Source organism: Acomys russatus, chromosome 13 (genome assembly GCF_903995435.1).
Source record: "Acomys russatus chromosome 13, mAcoRus1.1, whole genome shotgun sequence".
NCBI lineage: Eukaryota > Metazoa > Chordata > Mammalia > Rodentia > Muridae > Acomys > Acomys russatus.
This window is the reverse complement of record NC_067149.1, coordinates 20,527,764-20,555,673: the sequence shown is the minus strand read 5'-3', so window position 1 is coordinate 20,555,673 and position 27,910 is coordinate 20,527,764. Positions and strand designations below refer to the sequence as shown.

Here is a 27,910-nt window from a genome sequence, read left to right as displayed (position 1 = left end):
TCGCGTCCAGGAGCCGCGCGAGTCCGCGGCTTGAGGAGCTTGTGTAGCCGCCATGCCGATGAAGGGTCAGTTCCCTATACGCCGCACGCTGCAGTACCTGGGCCGGGGGGACGTGGTGTTTAAGAGCTCGGTGAAGGTCATGACCGTGAACTACAACACGCACGGGGAACTGGGCGAAGGCGCCAGGTAAGTATGGGTCACGCCCTGCGGGATTCAGTGAGAGAAGCTGAGGCGGTGAAGGCCATTCCGTTGGAAACCCGAGCGCCACTCCATCCGAGAGAAGAGTTGCGACTCTTAGGCTGGCATCTCCAGTGAAGCCAGCCGCTGTGTGGCGCGGGAAACGCGTCGGGTGCGGAGTGGTAAGTTTCCGCATCTGCACACAGCATGGCTTGCTGCTGCTTAGGATAGGAGCAATGCCTTGGACCCTTCAGTACTCACTGAATAGTTATTGTGCACCCGAAACGCCGGGTTCACTACTGGGGATTCCAACAGTGCGGGAGAAACCAGCTGAGGACTATAGATACGAGTGGATTTGTGGGACGGATCAGAATGAGAGAACAAAGTAGTTTCTGGTGGAGAGTGTGGTCCCTGTGGCAAAGGCCTTGACTTTAGGAGAGCCAGAAGCTGCCTCCTAGATATTTTCTCTGGTCCAGTGACCCCAAGAGCTAGAGTCTGCTAGCCTGGGATCTGCTGAGGTGAGGGCTTTCTGGAAGACTGGGTGTCAGGGGACCAGAGGGCTCAGGCTCTCCTCTCCTCTGTCAGGGATTCATGCTCTTAAGACGGATCTCTTAGGATGCAGAGCATGGTCATTTGAGTGACAGGCCTGTGTGGTAGAAGCCCTGAGCAAGCACAGCTGAGGCCTCTTCCTTAACTAGTTGTGTGACCTTGGCGTAGTTCCCTCAACTTCTGACCGCATTTTTCTTAGCTGTAACACCACATCAGTGCCTTGGGCTGGTGCTGGTGCTGGTGCTGGTGCTGGTGCTGGTGCTGGTGCTGGTGCTGGTGCTGGTGGGGTGTTGGAGAGTAAAGTACCTGGCAGAGTGCAGTAGGTGCTGAACTTTGGTCATCTGTCTTCAGTGAGAACTGTTCTCAGATCCATGTTCACCACATGCATGCCTGGTGCCCACAAAAGTCAAAAGAGGGAGTCACGTTCTCTGGAACTGGAGTTAGAGACAGTTGGGAGCCACCGTGTGGGTTCTGGGAACTGAACCCTGGCCCTCTGCAAGAGCAACAAGTCCTCTTAACGGCTGAGCTGTCTCCTTACCCCCTTAGCGGTTTTTTTGTTTTTAAGTAGTTTTGTGACTCAAACTTTGATCTTCTTGCTTCTGTAGCAAGCACCTTAGTGATTGAGCCGTCTCCCTAGCACTTGTTTTAGTTTTTTGGATTGGACATTGCTTGCAGAGACATTGCTGGAAGAGAAATCAGTTCTCATAGTCCTTGCCACGGCCCACACCCACATCTGCATCCTGTTTACACTGTCTTCCCTAGAAGGTTATTTCTGAAGGCTCAGAGAGAACATGAGTTCTCTGATAATTTAAACACTGAGAATACTCACTCACTGTGACTTCAAACCAAAGGGAATATATGATTAATTTTCCTTTTTGGCTTTAACAAATCCTTTTGTTTTATTCATGTTTAATAATTTAATTTTTGTCACTTTATTTAATTGCAGATTCTGTCCCAGTTGTAGTAGTGTCTCAAATGGTTTCAGGCAGGCTTTCCGTTGAGTCAGTTTCATCCCTGAAATTATTTTAGATGCTTCAATCTGGACTACTGGTGTAGGAACCTCTTGGCATGATCAATGAGGTGAACAGGTGTTTCCTGCCTTGGGTCATGTGACTAGAAGTAGAAAGCCTGGATCTATAGCCAGGTAGAATGTCTGAAGCCAAGCTTCTGTTCCATGGATCTGAACAGGAAGCCTTTGAGTGAGGGCATTTGAGGAGCCTCAGTTAAGGGATTGCTTGCAAAGGTGTGGATAAAAATGGGAAGAAGAAACCTAGAGCGAGGGAAAGCATGGACCTCAGCCTAGGCTGGACAAGAGAAAGAATGTCTGTTGAAGCCTGAAGACCAAGGGGTCTGCCAAGGGGTCTTCAGGCTGGACATCCTAGGGCTGAACCAGGAATAGAAATAGCTGGCTTTTACCTATCACGGGCACTTCCTGTCAGCCTTTTGAGCCCCCTGTGAAGCCAAACAGCAAAGTGGTTCTTATAGTAGGCAGGTTTGGGGTAGTGAGGGTTCAGCATGCAGAGCCAGGAGTGGCATTGTTTGAGAAGGATTAGGAGGTGTGGCCTGGTTGGAGTAGGTGTGGCATTGTTGGAGGAAGTGTGCTGCTGAAGGTGGTCTTTGAGGTTTCAAAAGCCCATGCCAGGCCCATGTGGATTAGAAACACATTTGAACATTTTAAGTGAGGCTTACTGAGCTATCCTAGGAGGAACATGGAAGACAGTGGTAATGAGGATAATGTGAACTGTGGGGGCCCAGCTCAAGAGAGTTCAGAGGGGAAAAAATATTAGTAGCTGGCCTAGAGACCATTGTGATATTTTGGGGGAAAAAATGTGGCTGCTTTTTGCCCTTGTTGGAAAAATCTTCCAGAAGCTTACTTAAAGTGGTTTGGATTAGCATTGACAGAGGAGATTTCAAGACAGCCTAGTATTGACTTCTTGTGGTGTTATACAGATCTACAATGAAAAGGAACAAGTGGGGCAAAGAGAAATACAAGTTGCACAATTTGAGGAGAAAAAGAGCACCAGGAAATGTAATGATGGAGCCATATCTTGTGCTCTAGGAGATAAAAAGTCAAAAGAAAGGCCTTAGGGTAAATGGAATAAAGGGAGTTTCTACTTGATCCTTAGGTCAAGACACTCTGCTAATCCTGCAACAAATTCTGTAAAAGAAATAAGCCTGATGGATTTCCTCTGCTTAGAAACCATCAGCCAGTCAAGACTTCTACAAATGCAAGTCTTGGAGCGGGCCAAGTTTCTGCCTAACCAAGCAGAACTTGACAGCTTCAGCCACGTGGTTCTGGGTTAGTCGAGAAGGACACAGCATGGGGTTAAGGAAAGCTATTGGGGCCAAACATTTGGGAGGACAGTCCCTGCATGTTTCTGAGAGCTCATTGTTTGAAGCTGTGAAGGTGAAGCCTAGATTGCATGGCAGATCCTAAGATATTGGAGATGCCAGCAGATACCAGCCAAGGAGAGCTGCTAACAGGGTGTGGAGCCAGCCTAAGAGAAAGGAGTGTGTTGGAATCAACAGAGCTGAAAGGAGCTGGAGATCTGTACTTCTTTGACATCAGACATGGAGATGCACAGGGGTTCATTTCTTGCCTTTTGCAGGAAATTCGTGTTTTTCAACATCCCTCAGATCCAGTATAAGAACCCTTGGGTGCAGATAATGCTGTTTAAGAACATGACACCATCGCCTTTTCTGCGGTTCTATCTAGGTGAGTGAGGTATAGAAGGACTGCCTGTCCTTTTCCCTGTTACTTTGTGTGGAGGTAGCAGTTGAGCTATCTAAACAGCTGTGGCCTTAGCGTCCCATGCTAGTTACCCAACAGCTACTGAGATCTGACCCAGCTCCTTCACCTCTCTTTCTCTAGCTTATCTCCCGTTTTGTCCTCTACCTATCATGTGGGCCAATTTATCCACATTCCTTTGCAGCTCTGTGCTTCTGTGTCTTCATTCTTTGCCTGTGAGCTTACAGAATGAAAGCTGGGGTCTTCTGCTGGAGATGTTTGTCCATAACTCAGAGGTAGAGTGTGCATTGTACTGCAAAAACCCCAAACCAAGAATCCTTTAGGCCTGGATTTGGCCCTCAGGCACCTAGTACCCATCATGTTGACCACAATCTTTTTTCTGGTTCCACCAGATGCTTGTTGGTGCCCTACTTGCTTGTCCCGGTGCCAGGTACTAGCACCCCTTTCTTGGTTCATGAATAAAATAGGTAGAAAGTGCCACAGAAAGTAGAAGGACCGTTATTCATCTGTATGTGTGGTACATATGGAGTGTCCTGAGGGGCAGCTTTGGGCCAGGTGCTGGGCAGGCAAGGAGACCATGGGCAAAAAGCTTTGCTCTGTCTGTCCATGTTGTATGAGGGGGGGGCATAGGGTTGTTCTGTTTGTGAGAGAGATAGAATACACAGGAAAGCAGCATGATAGTCCTGTGGTGAAGGAAGGCAGTCACAGGATTTTGTGTTTAGGGCTTGGATGTGCTTGCTGGACAAATGTTGCAGCTTGGAGCCACAGCTATCCCTGGCTATGTGGTGAAGCCATTACATGGATAGAACCAAGATATTTCCTTTTGGCATTCAGTCTCTTTCTGCAGGGGCAGTAGGTTAGGACTTTTTGTTTGAGATGGGATTGTGTAGTTCTGACTGACCTCAAATTTGTGGCAGTCTTGGCTGAGCCTCTCAAATGCTTGGTTTCAATATGGCGGGGTATGCCTGCCTGCTTTGCCTCTGAATATCTGAAAATTCCTTTTCCATTTCTGGATGGTTGAGCCAGTGGGAGGAAAGCGCCTGTCCCTGGCTGGGAGCAGGGTAGGTAACTGGAATTTGGAGTTGCCCTCAAAATTCTGCCCATGACATAGCAAGGACATTTGCTTGTGCTGGTAGTCCCTCTGCCAGCCATGTATCCTGTAGGAAGGACCAATTATACCACAGGACTGTATCTTGGCCCCTAGGAACCATAACACAATGCAGGGAGGGCTGAGAAGAGCCTAGTACATTTTTTTTCCCCAAAAACCTTTTACTTATTGTTTTTTATGACAATTTGAGGTTAGAGCCCAGGGTCTTTCGGGTACTAAGCATGTGCTCTACCACCCAGCCACATCCCATCCAGTTTATCTTTTTAGAGATAGGGTTTCATTATATTACCAGGCACCTCTAACTCCCGGCTCCTGCTTCAGCTTCCTCAGTGCTAGGATTCCTAGCCTGGAGATCTCTGTGATTTCTTGCAGCTGAGCATCTTCCCCTATGTTAGTCTCTCAACTCATCCAGTCTTCTGTTGAGTTTTGCATGAGGCTTAAATTTTTGCATGAGACCTTGAAAAAGAGATTTGAGGATGGAAGAGAAAATGCCAGACCCACACCTAGAAAAGGGAATCTGGGTGAAAAGAGCTGCAGATGGTGATAGAGCACTGAGAGAGGTGTGCTCACTCCAGGGGAACACTTTGGTTCTGTAGTGGGAATGAACAGCCACAGGCAACAGATAACAGAAGCTGGGGAGGGGGAATTGGTTGAAAGGCCCCAACTACACAGCATGTTCTTGCTGTGTGACAACAGGGCAGAGGGTGTGACCTGACCAGAGAACAAGCTGGGACTTACCTCTCACTGTCACATAGTTACTGCTGCCATTCTGGGATTCACCTTCATGACCTCATTCAGTCTAGTCATCTCCTAGAGGTCCCACCTGCAAATACCATCAGGAATTCGCAACACAGTTTTCAAGTCATACTCAGTTGAGTACCTCTGCAAAGTCACTTTTCACTTCCAGCAGCATTTTGTTTGTTTGGTTTTGGTTTTGGTTTGGTTTGGTTTGGTTTGGTTTTTTCAAGACAGGCTTTCTCTGTGTAGCCTTGGCTGTCCTGGACTCACTTTGTAGATCAGGCTGACCTTGAATTCACAGTGATCTACCTGCCTTGGCCTCCGGAGTGCTGGGACTAAAGGAATGTGCCACCACGCCAGACCTGTCTTGTTCTTTGTGTATAGTCTCTTGAGTATAGTTCTGTGTGAGACAGTGGGTGTATGGTAACTTCCAGGTCTGTGGCCTTTTAACTCCCTACCTCCATGTCAGGTGCTTGAAAAAGGTTTTAATTTGTATCAATTCTAGGTCATTCACTTTTTTTCTTGTTTAGCAGACTTGTGGCTGGTCTATGATGCTTCTGCTTACCCCAAGGCCCCTCTTCATTTTTTTCCTTAGAGGTGTATTATTACTTCTTATGCTCCTGTGATATTTTATGTTATGTGGATTTGCTTGCTTGATTTGTGTGTGTGCGTGTGTGTGTGTGTGTGTGTGTGTACACACCAGATGCATGCAGCAGCCAGCAAAGGCAAGATCCTCTAAAAGTGGGGTTGTAGGTACTTTTGAGTTGTCATGTGCATGCAGGGGATCAAAGCCAAGTCCTCTGCAAGCATGGTAAATGCTAAGCCATCTTCCCAGCCTGAGATACATTTATTAAAATTGTATTATTGGTATGTGCTGGCACAAGTGCTTGTGTGCACATATAGTGGCCAGAGAGGGTTTTGGATGTCTTCCTCTATCACTCTGCCTTTTCCTTTAAGGTAGGGTCTCTTCATGAACCTGGGGCTTGGGTTTTTGGCTAGGCTGGAAGCCAACAAGTGTCAGTAATCCTCATTTCCACCCTGCTTGCCACTAGGACTATAGGTGTGGCATGGCCCTCTTGTAAGTGCTGAGATCTTAACTCGGGTCTTCATGATTGATGGTACAGTAGTGCTCTCCACCACAGAGCCCTCTCTCCACCCTGCCTGTGATGCACAACCAAGTTCTTTCCTGTGTGCTAAAGGCAAGGTTCAAATTGAGGTTTTTGGGGTTTTTCCCGAATTGAGGATGCCCAGCTGTTGAACACACATGCTATACTTCATTGGATTTCCTTAGTATCTTTGTCCAAAATCAACCTGGTAAACCAGTAAACTTCCAAAAGAGGTAGCATTGAAGCCATAGCCAGCAATGGGGATAGTGAGTGCGTGGGTAACAGGGTTTGCATTATTAAACTACTGAGTAGTTTTGGTTAAAATGTCAATTGTATGCTTCTTTTTGAAAAGATTTATCGCATGTGTATGAGTGTGGAACTGGAGTTACAGATGGTTGTTTGCTCTTGTATTGGTGCTGGAACCAAATCCTCATCCTCTGGAAGAGCAAGTGCCCTTAACTACTAAGTGATCTCACCAGATCCCAGTTGTTTGTTTTACCATAAACAAAAGCTACTTTATTATATAAATTTCTGAACTTTCATTATCTTTGTATCATAGCGTTATATTGAAATTGGGTGCCAAATTTATCTTATGCCCCATCCCCAAGTTATGCTAGGTCCTTTACTAGCCTTAAATTTGTGGTTCTCTTGCCTTGGCCTGCTGAGAGTTGAAGATGCTTCCCAGTTTCTAGAAAAAGGCTGGCTGTTACAGTATTTTGTATCCTTTCAGCCTACAAAGCAAATAACTGACACTGGGATACTGAAACGCACTTTAAAGCTGCCAGCACTTCACCAGGCAGAGCCTGAACCGATTCTAATCTACTCGTAAACTAAACAAACTACTCTAAACCTTATAACATACATATATTCCAAGCACTTGGCACTATGACCCCTGGGCCGGTCCTTGGCAAGTCCCCACTGTCCTCCTCCAGCCATAAAAAAAACAAAACAAAACAAAACCGTCTTTTCCTCAACCCTCAAACTTTCTCCTCCCCTCCTGGAAGTCCCGCCTTTCACTTCCTGTCCTTCTGCCCAGCTGATTGGCTAAACAGCGCTTAATTGATGGTTGATACAGTCAACATTCCTCCACAGCTGGCTATGGTTTTGTCACACTGAATTATGAACCATCTTTACAGTAATGAAGATGCTTTTAGTATTCTCAACATTTCATTTCTTGTGTTTTGGTGCAATTGGGTTTTGTATTTACATTTGACATCGTTTCTGATGATTTTATGGATTGCTTAAATATTTTACTAACAGACACATCATCTTCAAACAAAGCATGACATTTCTTCCCTAATCTTGGCAGTTTCCTTTGTCTCTGTTCACTGGTCTAGGCAGTAGTAGCGTTGTGCACCTCCACAAATAGTGTTGGAGTTTGAGTTAACCAGCCTCTTTACAAGTGCATTCTTTTGTCTGCTCTTAAAAGATTTGGCCACTGTATATTTTCTTAATAATATTGATTGCTTTCTAAAAATGTGCTTGTCATTAGCTATTGTGTTTTTATTTTTTAATTTTAAAAACGAGTTGTGAATTTATAAATATTCTGATGAAATCCTTTATCAGATATATGTGCATTCCAAGTATTTTCTTCTATCCCCTGGCTTAGAGTATCATTTCTACAACAGAAAGTAAGGAATTTTACATTCAAGTAACTTTATGATTACTCTTTTAAGTATCATGCCTGAAAAGTTTTGTTCCTTGGTAAGGTTATTAAGACTTTCTCCTGTGGTGGTGGTGGTGGTGGTGTTTTGCCATGCTGGGGCAGATCCTAGGACCTCCACATGTAGGGAAAGCACTGTCTGAGGAGCTCCATTCCTCTTCAAGTTTTATAAAACATCTTAGCTGAGGCCAGCTAGAGGACTTGGTGCTTGAGGACACTGAATGACTCCAGAGATTTATTCTGTCCTCCACAGGGATGAACATACACAGTAGCAGCTTTACAGCTCTGGTTCATTTTAATTTTTTCCTAATGTTTACTTGCATGTGAGTAGCCAGTTGTAGTGTTTGATTGAAAAAGCTTACATTGACAGTTTCTTGCCATCAGTGCTGAAAAGTTGCCCTAGAGGGTTTATTTGGTCTTGGGTATGGTTCTGTCCCATTTGGTGGTATGTCTGCTGTTGGGCATGTCTGTGTTGGTTACAGTGGCCTAAACTCCAGCTTTTGGGGGTATGACAGTCTCTTTTGGACTCCTCAGGTACCTACACTTTTGTGTACAGATGCACATATATATAATCTAACTTAAAAAAAAAAAAAGTATTGAATTCTACTACTAAAAGCAAATTGGAGACTGTGCTCGTTCTGACTTGTCAATCATCCTATTATATGAGGCTACTGGTATGTGTCACACCTGGCAGTCCCAGCCTTTTGAGGCTGAGAAGTACCGAGTAGTCCTCAGCTCTCCTGCCCTTATACCTCTTGTTTGCAGATTCTGGGGAGCAGGTCCTGGTAGACGTGGAGACCAAGAGTAATAAGGAGATCATGGAGCACATAAAGAAAATCTTGGGCAAGAAAGAGTGAGTTGCTGGGTTGACCTGACATTAGACCTAAAATATTTAAGAGTTAAGGGGATGTAAGGGAGGGTGTAGGAGAGGGAAGGTTTTCCAGCCCGTTCATAACAAGACCTTGTGCAGGATCAGTTCAGGCCTAAGTCACTGAGTTATTAAATCTCTTGTTCACTCCCTAGTTTTGACAGTGGACAAGGGCTACCCTGCCCTGACATGTATACAGCTAAAGGGAAGCTTCACTCCTGTTCCTAAGTTTTTCTGCTTCTTGAATGAGTAAGGATAAGAAAGGAAGTGAAGCCAAGAAAGTCTCTGAAAACCCAGGCTCCTTTGCCCTTGTTCCTGTGGGATGCTCCAGTGGTCTGCTTCCCAGTGCCTTTCCCCTCATATGGAAGAGGCTGCCTGTAATCTGGAGCCCCTGGTCATGCTTTGCTACTGTGTGTGTTCTTTGACAGGGAGACCCTCAGGGAGGAAGAGCTGGAGAAACAGCAGCGCTCTCATCCAGCCAACTTTGGCCCCCGGAAGTACTGCCTGCGGGAGTGCATGTGTGAAGTGGAAGGTCAGGTGCCCTGCCCTGGCCTGGTGCCCTTACCTAAGGAGATGACAGGGAAGTACAAAGCTGCTCTGAAAGCTAATTCTTAGGTCTAAGTAAGGCCATTTGGGATGGACTGCTGGCATCTGACTGGTGGAGATGGATTATATTTGTACCACAAATGATGGAATGCTCTGCAATGGAAAGACCAGCTTGCATGCCCATTTAAAGGATATGGAGAGAAGTCCAGGGTTGCCAGCTGCTGAACAGATGTCAATAAAAGATTGAGTCTTCCTGTATATGGTAAGTCTGGTCCTGCTGGTACAAAGACCATTTGAAGCAGAAAGCTTTTAGCTGAGAGAGTGTAAGGCAGTCTGTCAATGATTGTCTCAGTCCTACAACTGCCCCCTGGTTCTTTCATTTAATCTTCCTCCAGTCTCTACTCTGGAAGTTGTTGAGGGCTACTGTTACTGGTGAGCCAAATGTAGCTGGCAGAGTAGATGTACGTACCTAACAGTCCAAAGCATACCTGTGGACAATGTACTAAAAGCCTTGCTTCCTGGGTAGTCCACGTGGGTGGAGGAGTGCCAGTGGCACTGTAGTGGCTGAAGCAGGGATCTTTCTGGCCTTGAGAGCAAAGATACCATCTGGGTGGTAACTTAAGAGACCAGTTAACCTAACTGTCAATTCTTGCTTACTAGGTTCAAAGAGAGAGGGAGGAGAAAGAGACTGACTTTTGAGTGCCTTCCTAGTTATTTTTCCAGTTGTCACTGCCATTTTAGCTACATAGACTTCATCCTTCAGTGGGCAGCAGAACCCTTCCAGGGTCACCTTAATATTTACCATAGACCCTTTGGCATTTGGCTATATATAGGTATAAGTTTATGGGGTATATAACCAACCAAACAGTGGCTGTTTAAATACCCAAGGCCCTTTAGAGCAACAGAGCAGGGCTACTACACACATAGATCACTCCATTCTCCTGGCCCCTCACTTGGCTCCTGTGTGCAAGGGCCTTAGGACGGCAGTGCAGCTGGAATGCTTATACTTGCAGTATGGTATCTTTTCCATCCCCTGCTCTGGTTCTGGTTTGTGATTCTGCAGCAGACCAGGTAGGACTTGCAGTGGAATGGATGCTTGTGGCTCAAACGTATAAGGAAGAGGAGTTCTTGATTAGAATTTGATACAGCTCCCAAACAGGTAATTCTAGTTTTGTTTTTGTTTTTCTGAGACAGGCTCTATGTAGCCTTGGCTGCCTTGGACTCACTTTGTAGACTAGGCTGACCTCAAACTCAGATCCACCTGCCTCTGCCTCTTTAGTGCTGGGATTAATGACATGTGCCACCATGCCCAACTGTAATTCTGAGTTTCCATTCCCACAGTGTCCCCGTAACTGGCTGGCACTAGTGATAGACTGCTTCCCTCCATGGCAGAGATGTGGCCAGGCCCCAAGGGGACCTAGTTCTTGAGCTTCACTTACTGACTGGTTCCTGCCAAAGTTGTGGCAAGGCTGCAGGAGCGACATGTGAGCAGCTGGTAACTTCTACAGAGCCACTATTACTAATGGCCTAGACTTCTGTGAGCAGCAGATGCAGGTATGGAAGCCAGTGACACTGGCACAAGTCATCTCTTTAAATCTGTCTTTTCCTACTTAGTAGTGACAGGTTTTACACATATGAAACTGACTACACAAGGACTTGAGATGACATGATGGTCCTCTGAAGGGACAGTTTTCATATTGAAGTGTTACTGACAGCTGTGAGCTCTGTAAGGATCTGATTCAGGCCTCTGAACCCTCAATTGTAAAGGTCAGAAGATATAAATAAGAGCAGTTTCATTCAACTATTGAATCTGAGAACACTTTAAAAAAAAAACTCACAGCAAACACCCAATACATGAGCTTAATACCTGCTGACACCTAACTAACTGCAAACCTATCTGCCTATGTAGGGTCCTTACCTCCTGCTGTATGGCCATAGAAAGTTTAGTCTGTTTTTCTACCACCAAAGGTCTTTCCAACTGATGAAGGACAGAGAATAGTCCCAGGTTCCCAGGAAGGGGAGAGGCTCAGGCCACACATTACCATTTTGAGGAAACAATGATGAACAGCACACACACACTAGTCTTTAATTTATTTTAATAGTATAAACCTCATGTAGGTAGTATTAAGCCACAACAACAAAGCCACATTGAACATATTTAGTAAAAGGCGCTCATAACCATGCACGGCAACTCTCTACACAGACACAATGATGCAGATTCTCCTTCAGGACTGAAGACATTGATTAGATAGAAAATTCAGTTTAAAAAGAACATGCGGGTTTTTAAATGCCATCACATAGCTCATTTACATGGGAAGAAAAGCTGTACAAAATGGCAGCTCTCCACAGGTTTTAAACCTGGAATCAAAAGTAATGGCATCCATGGCGTTTTCTATAGTGTGAAGGGCAGAAGTTACACAACCGGTCCCAAGAAAATTCCACACTGGACTTTGCTTTAGTAGATGTCCTTAAAAAAAAAAAAAAAAAAATTAAAAAAAGAGGGAGGCAGATAACTCAGTTGTATATATCTTAACAGAGAAATCCAAACTATAGGTACAAACTAGTTGGTACTATGAAAAATGTGCAGCTTTTCAGTTATAAAACTAGTTGAACACTGATTTACAAGTTAATTGGGAAAACAGACTAGAAAAATATTCCAGCACTTGAGTTGTATGTGCAGCAGCATTGACATCTGTGAATGAGTGGACTGTTGGGATGACAACTGATGGTGCCTTCCTGAAGAAAGGCCATTCTTAATGTGCAGTCTATACCAAACGTTACCCAAACAGTAAAACTTAACAGTGATAATGTTGAGCCTTTTTCCTACATTCCATGTATAAATACCAAAATTATTGAAAATCAACTGAAAGTGCATATTGCTGAGCATTAGAAATGTCTTTTTTTTCCCCCCCTTTTCTAAGCCACTTTTAAGTTTACTGTTAGGTTGCTGCTAAGACAATAGCCCCCAAGAAAATGGAAGGATTCATTTAGAGACTGCCAAGCTTCCCTGTGTTTTACTTGGAAAGCCACTTTCAATAGTGTGATTGTCATAACAGGCAATGACACAGGCAAGATTGAACAACCACAAGGGGTGAGGCCAGGCACACAAGTGGGAAGCTTATGCCAAATGACCCACATCTCACCAAAGGCACTGAGGACTACAGTCTTAACAAATTATTTTTTAAAACACTCCAGTAGTTTATTTCAAAAACACAAAGAGCAATCTGTGGGTCAGGCAAATTTTTGCACTTGGCTTCCTCCAAACCAGGTGCCTGCTCACCATGGTCACTAGCAGCCTCTCCCAGGCTGGGCCGTGTCTCCCCAAGTTTACATCTCAGCCTAAAGTCCCAATCTAGGAGACAAATTTCACTAGAATAGACCTGGTGGGTAAGCAAAATATGTCAACCTTACTATTAAATATAACTATTACAGAATGTACTTAAGTCAGGATAAGCCTCACTTGCTTCTAGTTAAAGGGTCAATTTACCATTTGTGGCTTATATGCCACAAGTTGGCTATCAGCATTGTTTTTAGAGAATGTTTGGAAGGCTGGTTATTTTCCACCACACAGTACCCAAGTCTTGCTGAAAGAGCACAGGGTAAATAAGGGAGACTGCTGCAGCCCCTTGGATCCCAAGTGCCCATCTCTGAACCACAAAGCTCCAGGCTCTGGAGAAGGCTGAGGGTCTCAGTCACCAAGTTCCTTCCAGTTAGCCTAAACTGGTTTGTGAAAAGCAGGTTTATCCATAGTTTTGGATATTAGGCTAACATCTCTCCCAGCTTCTGGGCCCTTGTAAACTTAAGAGAATTTCCCTACTGTCACGATCTTTCTGGCTTGAGGCTTTATTGTGAAGGAATGAGTATTACCTGGCCCAGGCAGTCCCCTGTCTCAGGAAAATAAACTTGGTAAGAAACTCACCAGCACAATGTCCCTGTTAAGGGAACCTTACAACACCCACATCAATTCACATTGCAACACTAGCATCAACTCTTGACAACATAGAAGTTTGAATATGTGGCTATGTCTGTATACATTATGTACACCTATGTACACACATTATATACACTGTACAAAAAGAATAATATGAACACATGTACATTCATTCAGTCATCTAGGCCTGTAACTCTGGACATGCACAGTGCGGCTGAAGAGACAGGTTGTGCACTGGAAGTGCACACTAATGGGAGGCACTCAATGAGGAAGTCCAGAACCTTGTACAAAACACCTAGGGCAACCCCATCTCATCCTGGAGTTGGCTTTAGAAATTGACATTAGAGTTAAGACTTTTGGAAAGAGCCACATAATCTGGAGACTGGAAGTTAGGCCAAGCCAGAGGTAGGGCATCTGTTTTGTTTTTGTTTTATTTTGCCAGTGTGAGATGTTCCCAGCACCCTCCTCCTGTAGAAAAGCAGCTGTTAGGTGGTGCTTTTCATAGCTTGGACTTGGAGGAGAGTTTCAGCAGCACCAATAGCCCCACTGCACCTAACCACTGGAAAGCAGAAACAGGCTTCCAGACCTCCGTGACACCAGGTCCCAGACAATAGATCCAGCTGTCAGGGATACTGATCAGAGGAAGTGTATAAGCAAGACTATATCCTTCAGGAAACAAGTGTGTGTAGTATGGGTGATGCTGCTCCACTTGGAGGCCACACTGACCACCCTGGTTGATGCCATGACTTCCTCAGAACACTGTCCACATCTAATACTGACACTGACAAACTAGAAAATCATTCCAAGGGCATAAGTGACTCCACTTGAACTTTAGTTACAGAAACTCAAGACAACACAGCCTTAACTGTAGCCTCAGGAAGAGACTAGGCAGTAAATAAGCCCCTTCAATACACACTGCAAACTGGAAGGACAGTGACAACTCTGACACTCTGAGGAGTAACTAGGATGACTTGCTTAGGGAATTTGGTCTCTGTCTACATCTTCTGTCCTGTTTTATCCCAAATTTCAACATGGAACTAAACATTATTTGAGATATTTCTGGAAGAGCCCAGTTAGCCAGGTCAGTCCTGCTTCATCAGACTTGGAGTATCACAGATTCATAAATCAAGGGTGGAAAGCCTTGAAAGCTTAAGTCCAGACATCACTGGGCTATCTATAAGAAATGGGGAAGAGGGGTGGGAACAGGCTAACCTTCTTACGTTCATTTGACAAGAGATAAAATGGAACATCACTCAAAGTTTGAAATTATTTCAGTTAGTGAGAACGTCTTATAGATATAATCATTAAAGGTAAGGCCACGAAGATCTGGACAACCAGTGAAGGAGTTTGGCCTCAAAGTGGCCCTGTGAACTGGTCATTACCAATAACAGGACTTACAAAGGCCCAGATTAGAATCATCAACTCATTTCTAAGCAAAATCTTTGTGTATGTGGTTTTTGGCCCCCTCTAGTGCCAACTTATTGGAGGTTGGCACTTATCCAGCCATGGTCTAAATAGTCTAAATGGGAGCCAGGATACCCAGGCCCTGTCTGAGGGGCCTAGAGATGACTGGTATGCTCACATATGTACTGTAGGAAACCTCTAGAGGTATTAGATAGACTCACTGTAACTATACTTATGCCTACTCCTTTTGTCTTAATTTTTTTTTTATGTGTATATTCAAACTTAAGTCCTTTCCATCATTTTATACTAGCCATCCCTGCTATTCTCCAACACTGGCTTCCAAATCTAGCTGGGAATTTAGAAGCTAGAGATACTATCTGCACTTAAGCCCTATTAGCAGTGAATAAAGTGTCATTAACTCCTCAAAAGAAAACAGCTTATGTAGCCTTGAGCTCCATAGCTGTACCTGTCCATCAACAGGTACCTTACAGGTAACCTTACAGGAGGTATTTTTCTTAGTTTCTGCTAATAAAACAGTAAAACCAAGTACCTGTCCCAACCTTCCACATTTTTCAGCTGCTGCCTTCTTGTCCCTGTGGGAATGCAGAGAGCTTTAAGTCAGATCCATCTTTCTTGGAACTGAATTCTGCACTCATTAGTAGCTATGGTCATTATAATTTGAAAGAATTTGTGAATAAGGGTTTTTCTTTTTGATTTTGATGCTGGGGATGAAACCCAGGACCTACCTAGTGCACACTAGGCAAGCACTCTACAAAACAACCACCCTAACCGCACTCCCCAGACCCCTTTAAAACTCAGATGGTATTTCCTCATTCAGTTGCTCAGGTTGGCCTTGAATCTATAATCCTGATGCCTCAGCTTCCCAAGTGCTGGCGTTACAGGCCTACACTATATGCCCTGTCTGAGGATTGATTTTGGATCCTCTTAAGAGGGTGGTGTGCTATTATTTTAAATGCCCCAGGAAGCTTTGTTGGACTAGAACATACCTGGGAGAACTGAAAAGCCTAGTGTCCTAGTACACTGAAATCACTAATACTTAAAGATCAGAAAGAATTTATCTTGATGCCTTTTGTTCAGTCATCTAACCAGGCAGTGAGGAAATACAGCCCCCACCCAACTGCAGATTCTGAGTGATCACAGATACTGGCCCCTCTCCAGGCACACCAGTAATAAGAACCCTCACTGCAGAAGCCACACTCAATCAGGCCACCATGAACTACTACAGGTCATGTTATCAGAGGGTGTGTATCACCTACTTTGAACTTTTTTGGTCAAAGGCTCCAGTTCCTATGAGTTAGTTTGAGGGAGCTGGGCATACTTTGAGTCATAGGTACTCTTGACAAGCTGCAGTCTAATTCTGAAAATAGTGAAGCCCAGGTTCTGGAAGAGTCTGCAGACAGGCATCATGGATCAGGACCATGTGGGCAAAGACTCTGACACACATTTCTGCCTGGTACAGCCAGCAGCTCTTAGTGAGTCACTGCCAGTTGTGTCACCACACAATGCCAGGAATCCACATTTCATTCACAGGAATTTAGCTCAGCACCACCACTGCACACAGGTAGGAGTGTTGCCCCTCATCTAAATGTGAATGATTGTCTCCTGTACCCTAGTGAGTTTTCACAGAAATCATTAGCATTTTGACAAAAGAAACAGTTTTCCATTTGCCCTGTACACAGGCAAGATGTTTAACATTGCAGATTTGATAAGAAGTGCTTAGAAAGTGCTAGCATTACCCTGGTAATCAGTAGCTATTAATTCCAAGGACTCGTTTTAATGTATTTACACATACTGTTCTTAGGTTCTTTTAATACTAGTCTCTGACATTATAAAACTTCAGTATTGTTTTTGCCCTTTGAGAATTTCTAAATACAAATTGATTAAAAGATTGTTCCAAAATCTGCTTCACCAAAAGGTGTGAAAACATTTCTTAGGGCAGGGAAGTATTTTCTACTCCTCTTTAGTTGCTATTGTCTGGGATGAACAGGAAGAAGTGGCTAACACGCTGGAGACACCTGCACACACCAAGACACTGCTACTTCCCTTCCCTTGCACCTGCACAGTCCTTTGAGGCATCCCACTGTTGGCAGCTGTCAGGTGTGCACTATAGACTAGCTCCAGTGATCTGACCATTGTATTCTGCAGTCTCCATCTTGAGGATGTAAGGTATTATGCTGTCTATCGAAACATTGCCAATGAGACCAGTAAAAAAAAGTTCTTCTGTTATGTTGGAGCTCATGAGCCTCAGTGCTGGCAGGCGGACAAGGATCCTGGCCAATCTGAAAGAGAGAACAGGCATTAGAGTAATGAGGTATCTGGCTGCCTGTGGCCAGCTCTTAGAGGTCCTTTTGGAACCACCTAGAACTAAAGCAAACAAACATCTGCTAAAGTTTAGCATAAAAACAAAACAAACAAACAAAAAGCACAAGAGATGTATGTGCAGGATTGGTGAGATGGCTCAGTAGACAAAGGCACCTGACAACCTGAGCTTGATCTCCAGAATCCGTATGGTGCAAGGAAAGAACCAACTCCTCCACATTGTCCTACAGTTGCACACATGCATGTCTACACACATATAATATAAATGTAAAAATAGTTTCCTTTTGTTTTTTGACACAGCTACAGAAGAGTGCTCCCTTTCTGTCACCAACAGTTGTAAACTTCCCACCTAGCATTCCCTTATTTTTGCACACTCTTTCTTCTACACCTGGAGCTGTCAGTGATCTAACAGAGGCCCTGCCAGGTTGCTAGAATCTGACCCAGCCACGCATACATACCCTTCTCTGTTGGGCAGAGCCTTGTGCCTCACCTGTATGTGTCTTCTGAGTAGGTTTTCTGTACATAGTCCTGTAGCTCCATCTGTGCCTTTTCCTGGAATTTTTCAATCTGGCTTGTGCCTGTCAAACCCGGATGATCTGAAAACAGAAAAGTAAGCCTCAAGTTTCTCTCTGTATTTGGAAAGTGTCACAGACATCTTAATCTTTTTTGTCTGTTGATAAACTTATTAAATATAAGCAATTGACCTCTGAAAGCTAGCTCAGTGAATTGGGAAGTTGTCAGAATGCTGCCTTTGCCTCTGTATTTTTCCAAGGCTGCAAGAGGTGTGCTCCTAGGTTGAGTCCCCCTGGATTGGCTCTAAACTTTTTTTTTTACTACTATAGGAAACACAGATTTCTAAAGATATATGAGGAATATTCTCCTTCCAGATGTTTAATTACATAATGACTCCTTTTCAACAGATACTTTTGTTGTATAGTAAGGAGTCTGAGGAAGAAGAGAAAAGGTTATGCTACATTCAGTCTTTGCTGTTGAAGTCAGTAATCAGCCCAAGTGACTTCTCCAGTGCTTTGAGAACAGCTAGAGAGGAAGAAAGTGAAGATAGCCGGGTGTCTTTTGGTTTCCACCAAGAATTCTTCTGCCTTTTCAGCTGCTACAGTCAGACATGTTGCTGTCTAAAGACAGTAAAGCTGAGTTTCAGTCTGTCTGGATTATATATGCTCAGAGAAGCTGGAAACCAGCAGAGCCCAAACAAGAAAGACGACCACTGGACAGTAATTTTATTTGGTCAATGGCTTGGTTAGGATCTTTATCCTAAATCTACTCAGAACATGAATCCCCACGCACACTTCTTCAGGGCTATAGAGGCAAGGATTTAACAACTGATGAATTAATGCTAGGTAGCAAAGCACTTATTATGAACACCCTGGGTTATGTAAAACACGGAAGGGCTGTCCTACACAATTGATGACAACATTGCTGCATTCAGAAACATCAGTAGACATAGTCCAAAGTGCCAAAAGTCCCCACTGCATATCTTACCAGGGCTAAAGAGAACTATAGCTTTAAGGTATGCATACTCATAGCCGTCTATATCCAGTTTCGCCATGCTGTTACAGAACTCCTGCAGCTTCCAAATGTGCTCCATGACTTGCTTTATCCGGTCACCTGAAAGCTTATCTAGAAAAAAATATCACAGAGCCTCTGAGGAAAACTCTTTAAGGAGCCACACAGACAAATGGAGGGTAAGTTCACTTTCTAAAGAGAACCAAGTTATTTCAAGCTGGTCAAGAGCTGTACTTCCAGGTTAAAAGTGAAGTAGTAAGAGGTGTTTGTGCCTAGAGATGGTTCAGTAGTTAAGAATACTTAGTGCTTTTGCCGAGGACCTGGTTTCAGTTCCCAGCACCACATGGTAGCTCATAATAATCTATAATGCCAAGGGCTACTATTAGGATAAAATAATAATGTAAATAAACAACAGGATTCAAAGCAAAAAAAAATAAGTAATGCCAGTTCTAGAGGATTTGATACCCTCTTGATCTATGGACACACAAATACACATGAAATAAAATTTATCTTACAAGAGAAGAGTTGGTCCATTCACAAAGAACAGTTGGGTCAACTCTGACACAGGCTGGGCTTTGTTATCTAGGCTCAGACTGGATCAAGATGCACTCCATTCCCATATTCCTAGGACCTACCTTCCTGGATGCTGTTCTGCAAGTGGTTGACAATGGCTGCCAGTATGGTGGAGAGACTCATGACCTGTGCGCACTGAGCCAGACCAAGAGTGAAGAGCTCATTCCAGCAGGCCCGTACCAGGCTGGTATTGCAGTCCTGTCTGGGAACACAAGGATAAGGCTGAATGTGGTGCTGACTCTAACTAAGCATATGGGCCTTATGGACTTAAAGCATCAGCACAATCTACCATCTAGCAAAGATGTGACAATGGTCTTTGACAAAATGTGACAAACTGTGACAAAGTCCTTCAGTAAGTCTGTGAAGGTTTTAACTAAAGTCTCTTAGATGACAAAATTATAAGACTTTTTTATGGTGACAAGGTGTCCAAACAGGTAAAGGTCCTTGCCATTAAGCCTACTGACCTGAGTTTGGTCCCCAAATGCACATGGTGGAGAGAACCAATACCCCCAAACTTTGATCTCTATATGCAAGCTGTGACATACATAGTTAAGAAAGAAAAACATTTTTAAAAAAATGTGTATGTGGTATATGGCCATGATTGTATGGTTATATGTGCATGTGTATATTTGCATTTAGGTAGAGGTCAACATCACATGTCTTTCTCAACCACACTCCATTTTCAGAAAGGGTCTTTTACTGAATTTGGTGCTTACTGATTTGGCTAGACAGGCTGGCCATTGAGCTCCAGGGACTCTATGTTTACTTGCCCAGTTTTGAGTTTTTCAGACATACACCTGTATGTCTTGCTTTTATATGGGGTTCTGGAGATCTGAACTCAGGTCTTTTTACTTCTGCACAGGCTCTTTACTAAACCATCTCCTAAGTCCCAGTAATGAGAAACTTTATTAGGGGTTGAGGAGATAGTCAGATAGTAGAATGCTCAAAGCCCTGAATAAAACCAGATGGTACACTTGTCATCCTAGCACCCAGGAAGTGGAGGTATGAAGATCAGAAGTACAAGGTTTTCCTCAGAGGCCAGCCTAGGTTATATGAGGTAGGGTCTCACTATGTAGACCAGACTACCTCTGGTTTTCTTAATATTAAGCTAGACATGGAAGTACTTAAAGTCCTAACTCTGGGAAGGCTCACACAGATGGAGATCCATAGGACTCTTGCTGGACCTTGGCTTCAGGCTTCCTGGCCTGCTGTCCCTTAGGAGAGTGTGCTACACTGGGGCAAGTTCCTGGGCTCCAGCCCAGTTCCACCTAACTCTGGCTTTGTTAAACCTAGCTAATTGGGAAGACCTGTCTCCTGAGGCATGCTCCCCTGAGCCTATTTGGGGAGTTCCAGTCCAGTGAGAGACCTTGTACCTGAGGTATTTTTACCTGAGATTGTCTTTTTCTCACACACACACACACACACACACACACACACACACACACACACACACACACACACCTACCTACCTAAAATTTGTTTTTGTGGGATTGGGGATGCATAAAGCAAACATTCTACTACTTAGTCATATCCGCAGTTCCCCCATTAAAGTTTCTCAAGGCATTCTAAATCCTAATAGTTCTAGCTCAGCTCTGGGTATATGGGTATGACGCTGTATCAAGCCTGGTAGGCAGAGGAGCTACAGCTAGTGTTGGGGAATAGTCTGATCTATGTGACCCACCTTTTGCTTAATAAAAAGCCATCCCACCTGGGCAGGGCAGGAGATAGGTGGGGCTAGGGGAAAGAGGAATTCTGGAAAGAAGAAAGACTGCCACAAGGAGGAGAGAGACCTAAAGGGAAGAGAGGAAGGCCGCCATGGGTTAGCTGGAGGAAAACATGGCTGGTGGTGTGGATGGAGAATCCAGCCCAGATGAAGAACATTAACAAGTATTTGGGATTATGGATGGGAGGTAGCTTGATAGAAGTTATTGGAAGCAGATGGCATGGGATTGAGACAGGGATCCCATGCCTGTTTCACTATGGGAGGTAGTTTAGAGGATTGATATCTGCCCTGTCCCGGGTTAACTAAAGGATATTTTAAAATATAACAAGTGTCTGTGTCTTAATTGATTGCTAGCCGGGCCTATAGATAATATAGATAATATGTGTAATTTTAAAACAATAAGCTAGAACTGAAACAGCTCTTGTGTAGTCAGTACAAGAGGAAAATGATTGTAGATGGTACACTGCGAAACCTTTTACTTCCCACTCTGCCAGAGAGCTGGAGAAACTAGCCTCTCTAGACAGAGCTATATCATCTAGTTGCCTCAGCTACATGGAGCCATTCTCATGTCCCAGGTGCAGCCTTTTATTCTGTTAGGATCACTATTGTGACCACTAGTTTAAGAACAGTATGTGTCTGGGCATGGTGGCCCACGCCTTTAATCCCAGCACTTGGGAGGCGGAGGCAGGTGGATTGAGGTGAGTTTGAGGCCAGCCCACCTGGTCCACAATGCTAGTCCAGGACAGCCAAGGCTACATAGAAAAACTCTGTCTCAAAAAAACAAAAAAAGAAAAATAGAACAGTATGTGTAGTATAATAAAAACCCCTTCAAATGTGCTAGCCTCGACAAAGAAACTCTGGAAGCTTTCAACTTGTTCAGATGGAAAAAAAAAAAAAAACCTACTCAGGGAAGTAGTAGCATCACTGTTTAGCTCCACACCAGGGCATCTTCACATAACAGTATTAATAACCCTGAGATGTCAACTATCTCCCAGATGGCAGCAAGGGCAGGCCATTGTCTTAAGAAGTTCACATGAATTTGCAAATGTTTATTCAACCATTACTGCTTGTCCAGTTGCCCTTGGAATGAAGAACCAAACCTGTCCATCTCTCCTTTAATAATGAAGTATGGTGAACTACTGTCACCATTACATGCGGGACATATGCCACAGCACCCAACCCAGTAAGTAGCATACTGCTATCTGTAGAGCCCCTTTCATGTTCAGCTCTGGGTTAAGAGGTTTATTTCTGTCATGGATTCTACAGAGAAAAACTGAAGGCTCAGAGAAGTGAGATGACTTTCCTACAGTCTTACAGCTATCAAATGCTGTTCTTAATGATTCTCTACCCAGATCTGCTTACTGTAGGCCACTGCTACGGTAAGCAGTGGACAACCTAATGTCTACTGTTAGGGTTACCCTGCAGCATGCAGTTTCATGTGGCTTTTTATGTTACAGCCAGACTATAAGCCACAATGGTGGCCTACTCCAACTGGACATCAGTACAGTAGCTGAACTGGCATTGGGACAGACAGGGAAACAGTGATGTTTATGAGCAAGCAAACAGGAAGGGCTTCCCTGCAAATATGACACTGGCCAGTAGTCCACACAGGCTGGCCAACACTGAGGAGGCAAGGGGTTATTTAGACACAAACCAGTGCTGGCACTCATCCTATCAATGGCCAGACACAGCTCCTAGCAACAAATCATCGGCACATACAAGAACTAATGTTTCCTTTAACCTGTTGATTACATTTAATAAAACTGGGTCAGTGAATGAGGTGAACTGGAACCATCACACTGGAAAGGGCCTCAGAGGCCTCTGGCCATTTCTAGAGGAGCAAATCCCATTATTCAAGGACACCCAGGAATAAAAGCCACTTACCCAAGTGCCTGGAAGGCTGGGATTGACCTTGCCCAGTGCATGGAAAGGAAAAGCAGGCGGGATGCAGACTCGCAGATGTAATGCACATTGAGGTACTCTGGCATAGGACTGGGCATTGTAAGCTGGAAAATAGGAGGCACTGTGACATAAGAGCTAAAGAAGGGACAGGTGCCCTTGTCAACCAATCTCTCCTGTTAACAATGGTAATAGCCAAAAAAGCTGTCTCAGCTCTCAAAGAACTTCCAAAAGCCTGTCAGTAAAGTATGTGTCCCTGTAACCAAGGCTTTCACCAGCTCCCATGGTTTCATGTCCTTGCTTGACTGAAGTCCAGCAGTCTGGACAGGGGTTCAGAGGCATATAGGACTCTTTCCAGCTCATCCATACAAAGATATCTTAAATAGCTCTTATCTCAGCTGATAGTGTTATTTGTCCTATTCACTGGCCAAGTGTTTTCAAGGGTGGCTTCAAGATGATAATGAAAGGGTGCTGGACAAAAGCCCATATATGAGAAGATAATATCTCATTGGAAAAACAGCTTGCCAGGGCTCCAGACACTCTAATGTCCACAAGGGCATTGGAAGCAACCTGAGAAGTAAGCCTTGGGCAACTGTAGTCAAGGGCCCTATCTACCCATGTGACTGACTAGGTCTCTCCAGTACAGAGCACTGAGACAGGGAATTTATTCTGGAGACTACAGACTGGAAAGCATTCTGATGCCCTGTCAGGAGGGCAGACACAGAAAGAGCATGGAAAAGACTGGGGATTCACTAGTATTCTTCAAAGGTAGTGGCTGTGGCTCTAGAGGGCAATTTCATTAAAATCAAAGCCTGGCTGCCTACTTGCTAACAAGTTTGATTACTTCTCTACATAGTAGAGAGGCCAACAAGGTGCCCACCTAAAACTCTGTTACTGTCATAGGAAGGAAAAGGCAAAGAAGCCAGCCCCTGATCTTCAGTGGCTAGCACCATGGCAGTGTATCTTGACAATGATGTGTCACACTTATTGAAGGGTAACTTTCAGAACCAAATGGCACTGTGGAAACAGTTATATAAAGAAGCAACAGTAAAATGCTTTGGAATTCAAGATTCTGCCACAACTAAAAAACGAACTTGCTGCAAGGTCTGACTTTTGAAATTGTAGACTAGCATTGGCACAGTATCTGGCTCCAGCATACTGGGCAGGTAGGTAGCATGTGTTAACATATGTGTACTCACCTTAAATGTGACGTGTGTGTCTGAAAGGAGGGGGCCTTCGACTTCAATGATGGGTGTTGACTGATCTCTGCTGATGACATGGATGCTCCCTCCTCCGCTAGCATCTATCCCATCTGCCAGGCTTGGAGGTGAAGCACTATCTGTGGTATTAAGTGCTTTTGCTAAGGTATCAAATGCCCTGTGAGCAAAATGAAGCCAACAATGGTTAAGTGCAGTAAGAGCGCCCTAGCTGATTCTACTTAGATCCATGCTCTTCCCCCTACCCCCAGATCTGAATATTGCTATTAGATTGCAAATTAACAGGAGGACCAAGCAGAGGACTGTGTAGTTCCCACCAAGCACCTATCTGGACTGACAGCTAGCACATACCATTTAGAAAACAGGTGTGAGCAAACAGAAAAACAGGAAAGAGGTACACTGTTCTGTTCAGGTGTAATACACAGTGCTCAAGACAACATTTGTCTGATGAAGACTCTGGTGTAGGGAATAAACTGCAGTTATGACTGCCTTATGGCACATGGTATGAGCAGGTCCTCTTCCAGTGTAGGTGCCCACAGTTAAATGACTTATAACATATGTGCCAAATGCTGGCATCCATCCTTACAACACAGTGCCTGGGGCTCATACCGAGTAATCTCACTTGCAGACTGGTCCTCTGGCATTTCTGAAGTGTCACCATTGTTCAAAGATTCACTGAGGTTGGCCAGAGAGGTCACTACATTTGCCAGTGTACCCAGAGCTCCTTGGCTTGTTTCAGCCTATTAAATAATAGTAATATATATATATATAAAAACAGTAATATTTAAAAAATTAGCACACACATTTGAATGACTTAAGGGCAATGAAGTGAAGGAGGTATGTTTATTCAAGGCCAGCTTATAGGTGTGAATAAAAGGTCACACCAAAGAGATCTTTCTGTTTATCCGCTGGATCAGAATGGGTCAGGCTTTTTGGTTTTTGTATCTTGGTTGTGGTCATACACAGAGATCCACACATGTGATGCAATAACAGAAAAACACATAAAATACATTTCTTTACCCACAACTTTTGTGCTTCATAAGATATTAAAGAAGTATAAAAGAAACAACAACAACAACAGGGAGGAAATACCTTCAAGTCACATGTCTGATAATGGTTTAATAGCCAGAGTACTGAAAGCTCTGAATAACACAATACAAAGATAAACTAATTTTAAAAGGGATAAGGATCTGAAGACACTTCTTCAGAAAAGATGTACAGATGGCCAATAAGTGTTTTCAACCTCAATGATGCTTCAGATGCTTAGAACAGAGAAAGCCAACTGTGTGTGCGCCTGTGTTTTGATTAGAGAAATATAAACACTAAAACCAAAGTTTTAAGCACAGAACTGATTAATAAATTATGGTAGAACCACAGAGTGCTGCAGGTCACCACAATGGGACCTTTTGAACCAACATACATCTCAGTCTACAAGTTTGTTCTCTGGCTCATTTGTCAGGCTACTGCAGATTATCTAATGCAAAGGAACTGGAGCTTCTGCAAACAGCTGCCTTTAAAAAAAAAAAAAAAAAGTAGCTACTGCTGGGCATGGTGGCACACACCTTTAATCCCAGCACTCAGGAGGCAGAGGCAGGCAGATCACTGTGAGTTTGAGGCCAGCCTGATCCACAAAGTGAGTCCAGGACAGTCAAGGCTACATAGAGAAACCCTTTCTTGAAAAACCAAGAACAACAACAAAACATAGCTACTATCCCAGCATGCTGGTAGCCTACCAATACATATAATAAGGGAAATAAATTAATAGGGAATAGAACCATAGAATGTCCACAAAGCTGCCATGTGATAGTGATTATGGCAATTCAGTTCTGACTGGAGAAAAGCCACCAGCAATCTTTAGAACAAATCCTAGGATGATTGTTACCACAAGAAATTAATGGAGCTACAGGAAGCTATGCTTTCAGCATCATCTCCGATGGCCAAGAGAGCAGGTATAGTAGGCAAAGCAGCCTACACTGCAACACACAGGAGAAGAGAAGAATGTTACCTTGGAATCTGTGGCCAGGAGAACTGTACCATCCTCACGTATCAAAGGCTGCTGGATGTTCACAAGCATCCCTGGATCAAGAAGACCTGTTTGTCTATTTAAGACACAAAGAAACCCAGAGTAGCTTCTGACATTTAACATTTTCTGCACAGTATACTCACACTGCATTCACTTGACTTTCATATCTGCAAGGCTGTCTACCGAGAGAAGAGCTCTAACACTCAGTGCAGGGTGAGTAGCCAGCGGTCTGCCCCTTATGGCTCCTCATAAAGCCATGCTACAGGCTGAGAGAGGACAGAACTTTGTGTAATACATTTTTGATTTCTGTTTTTCCTTTTATTTACTCTCTTTAAAATCAGTTCAACAGTGTGTTAAAAAGAATATAAAAGCTAGTTGGTGGCATTATCTGGTCCTTTCTTCACCTTGGGCCTTTTGTCTATACTGTAAAAAAAATAAAATAAAAGCCCTGTACTTTCAGTTATAGACAGCTATTTTCCTATATGAATGAAGCCTAAACTGCAGGATTAATTGAGCCCTGGAGTGACCCTCAGCAATGTTGAATGGATCAAAAGAGAGAGACTTGCCAGAGCTATGGCAGGTGAGAGCCATGTGTGCGCCCTTCCCAGGGTTATCTGCTCTTCCTTGGACCAGTTTGGAGGCCAATCCCAGTGCTGTTCTGTTCTGTTCTGTTCGAACAGGAGACTGACCTTGTTCCATCTTTGTCTGCCACAAATGTGGGAGTGGCTATCAGAGGACTTCTCAGGTCTTTCCGGATATAGATCTTCTCAGTTGAAGCAGCACAATTGCTTGGTTTCTCTCGTTGCACATCAAAAGGCTTTCGTTCACTCTGTACAGCTTAAATTATATATTCACGTTTAGAGAGAAAGAGTCAAACAAATAAACACCGTAACACTGTAAAGTTGTCTCTTAGAAAATCTCTAACTCTGGTGTTTGGTCACCAAGGACTTTCCAGTCAATGTAAAGAGTCAAAATCAAATAACCCCAATGCAAACCTAAAGGTATACAGAGGGCTCAAGATGACAGATGTTGCCTGCTGAAAAACTGGCACTCTGGTGTCACCTAAGAAGGCCAACATGGTCCGCTGGGGTTTTTGTTTGTTTGTAACTTCTATCACTGATCACTTGGATTCAGCCTAAGAGATGCCTATTTTCAAGTGGAACCTTCACATACATTATCCCATGTCACAAATAGGAGAGCAATCTTCCTGGAGTCCACTTCAAGCCGGAAGAACTTCAGCAAACTGAAGGCTGTTAATTGTATACAGCAAATTCTCTCCCAGCAACCCAGTGTAAGAATGCGTATATAGGAGGCGGAGAAGGCTCAGCAGTTAAGAACATCTTACTCTTGAAGAGGACTAGAATTCAATTCCTAGCACTCATTTCAGACAACTGACAACTTCCTGTAACTTCAGCTCCAGGGAGATCCAAGGCCTCCATAGGTACTTACTTGCATTCACATGTACACAGTACACATAGACACCTACACCTAGCTTATGTATTTCTTCATTTAAAGTCAAAAGTAAACACCTTACTAAGCAAGCGTTTACAAGTGTGATGGGCCTGCTACTCACATTCCATCTTCATGCCCATCTCTAGGCACTTCTTCAGCCGACAGAACTGGCAGCGGTTGCGGTGGTGCTTGTTGATGATGCAGTCTTGGCTACTCCGGCAGCTGTAGGTCAGATTCTTCCTTACACTCCTTTTGAAGAAACCTTTGCAACCTTCACAACTGACAGCCCCATAGTGACGGCCTGAAGGGAAATGAGTGAG

General features: G+C 43.9%; 2 protein-coding genes across 6 annotated transcripts in view; one reads left to right on the top strand and one right to left on the bottom strand.

Annotated features, from left to right (window-relative positions):
• Positions 1-11: 11 nt before the first annotated feature.
• Mrps25 (mitochondrial ribosomal protein S25) lies at positions 12-19,340 on the top strand. Of its 2 annotated transcripts, XR_007831617.1 has the most exons (5): positions 12-186; positions 3,336-3,442; positions 8,856-8,943; positions 9,387-9,766; positions 19,290-19,340. XR_007831617.1 is itself a non-coding variant. In XM_051154932.1 (4 exons), the coding sequence occupies exons 1-4, from the start codon at positions 53-55 to the stop codon at positions 9,571-9,573; spliced, it is 516 nt and encodes a 171-aa protein (XP_051010889.1). In that variant the 5' UTR covers positions 12-52; the 3' UTR covers positions 9,574-9,861. The 2 variants fall into 2 exon arrangements, 1 of the variants encoding a protein (XP_051010889.1); XM_051154932.1 differs by lacking the exon at positions 19,290-19,340 and having other exon boundaries at positions 9,387-9,861.
• The window catches only part of Nr2c2 (nuclear receptor subfamily 2 group C member 2), a 65,173-nt gene continuing 53,140 nt past the window's right edge, over positions 15,878-27,910 (bottom strand). For all 4 annotated transcript variants that reach the window (XM_051154930.1, XM_051154929.1, XM_051154928.1 and 1 more), the window contains 10 exons: positions 27,712-27,891; positions 26,828-26,975; positions 26,121-26,214; positions 24,725-24,855; positions 24,098-24,275; positions 22,884-23,005; positions 19,339-19,478; positions 18,680-18,817; positions 17,670-17,775; positions 15,878-17,139 (listed from right to left, as the gene is read on the bottom strand). In XM_051154930.1, coding sequence (XP_051010887.1) covers positions 16,965-17,139; positions 17,670-17,775; positions 18,680-18,817; positions 19,339-19,478; positions 22,884-23,005; positions 24,098-24,275; positions 24,725-24,855; positions 26,121-26,214; positions 26,828-26,975; positions 27,712-27,891 — 1,412 coding nt within the window. In that variant the 3' untranslated portion in view covers positions 15,878-16,964. The remainder of the gene's footprint in view (positions 17,140-17,669; positions 17,776-18,679; positions 18,818-19,338; positions 19,479-22,883; positions 23,006-24,097; positions 24,276-24,724; positions 24,856-26,120; positions 26,215-26,827; positions 26,976-27,711; positions 27,892-27,910) is intronic.

What these genes read in the sequence shown, in the direction of transcription:
- Mrps25 (XM_051154932.1), top strand. Translation starts at nt 53, where the DNA reads ATGCCGATGAAGGGTCAGTTCCCTATACGCCGCACGCTGCAGTACCTG. An exon ending in GAACTGGGCGAAGGCGCCAG is followed by an intron (nt 187 to 3,335) that starts GTAAGTATGGGT and finishes TGCCTTTTGCAG; the next exon opens with GAAATTCGTGTTTTTCAACA. An exon ending in AAAATCTTGGGCAAGAAAGA is followed by an intron (nt 8,944 to 9,386) that starts GTGAGTTGCTGG and finishes GTTCTTTGACAG; the next exon opens with GGAGACCCTCAGGGAGGAAG.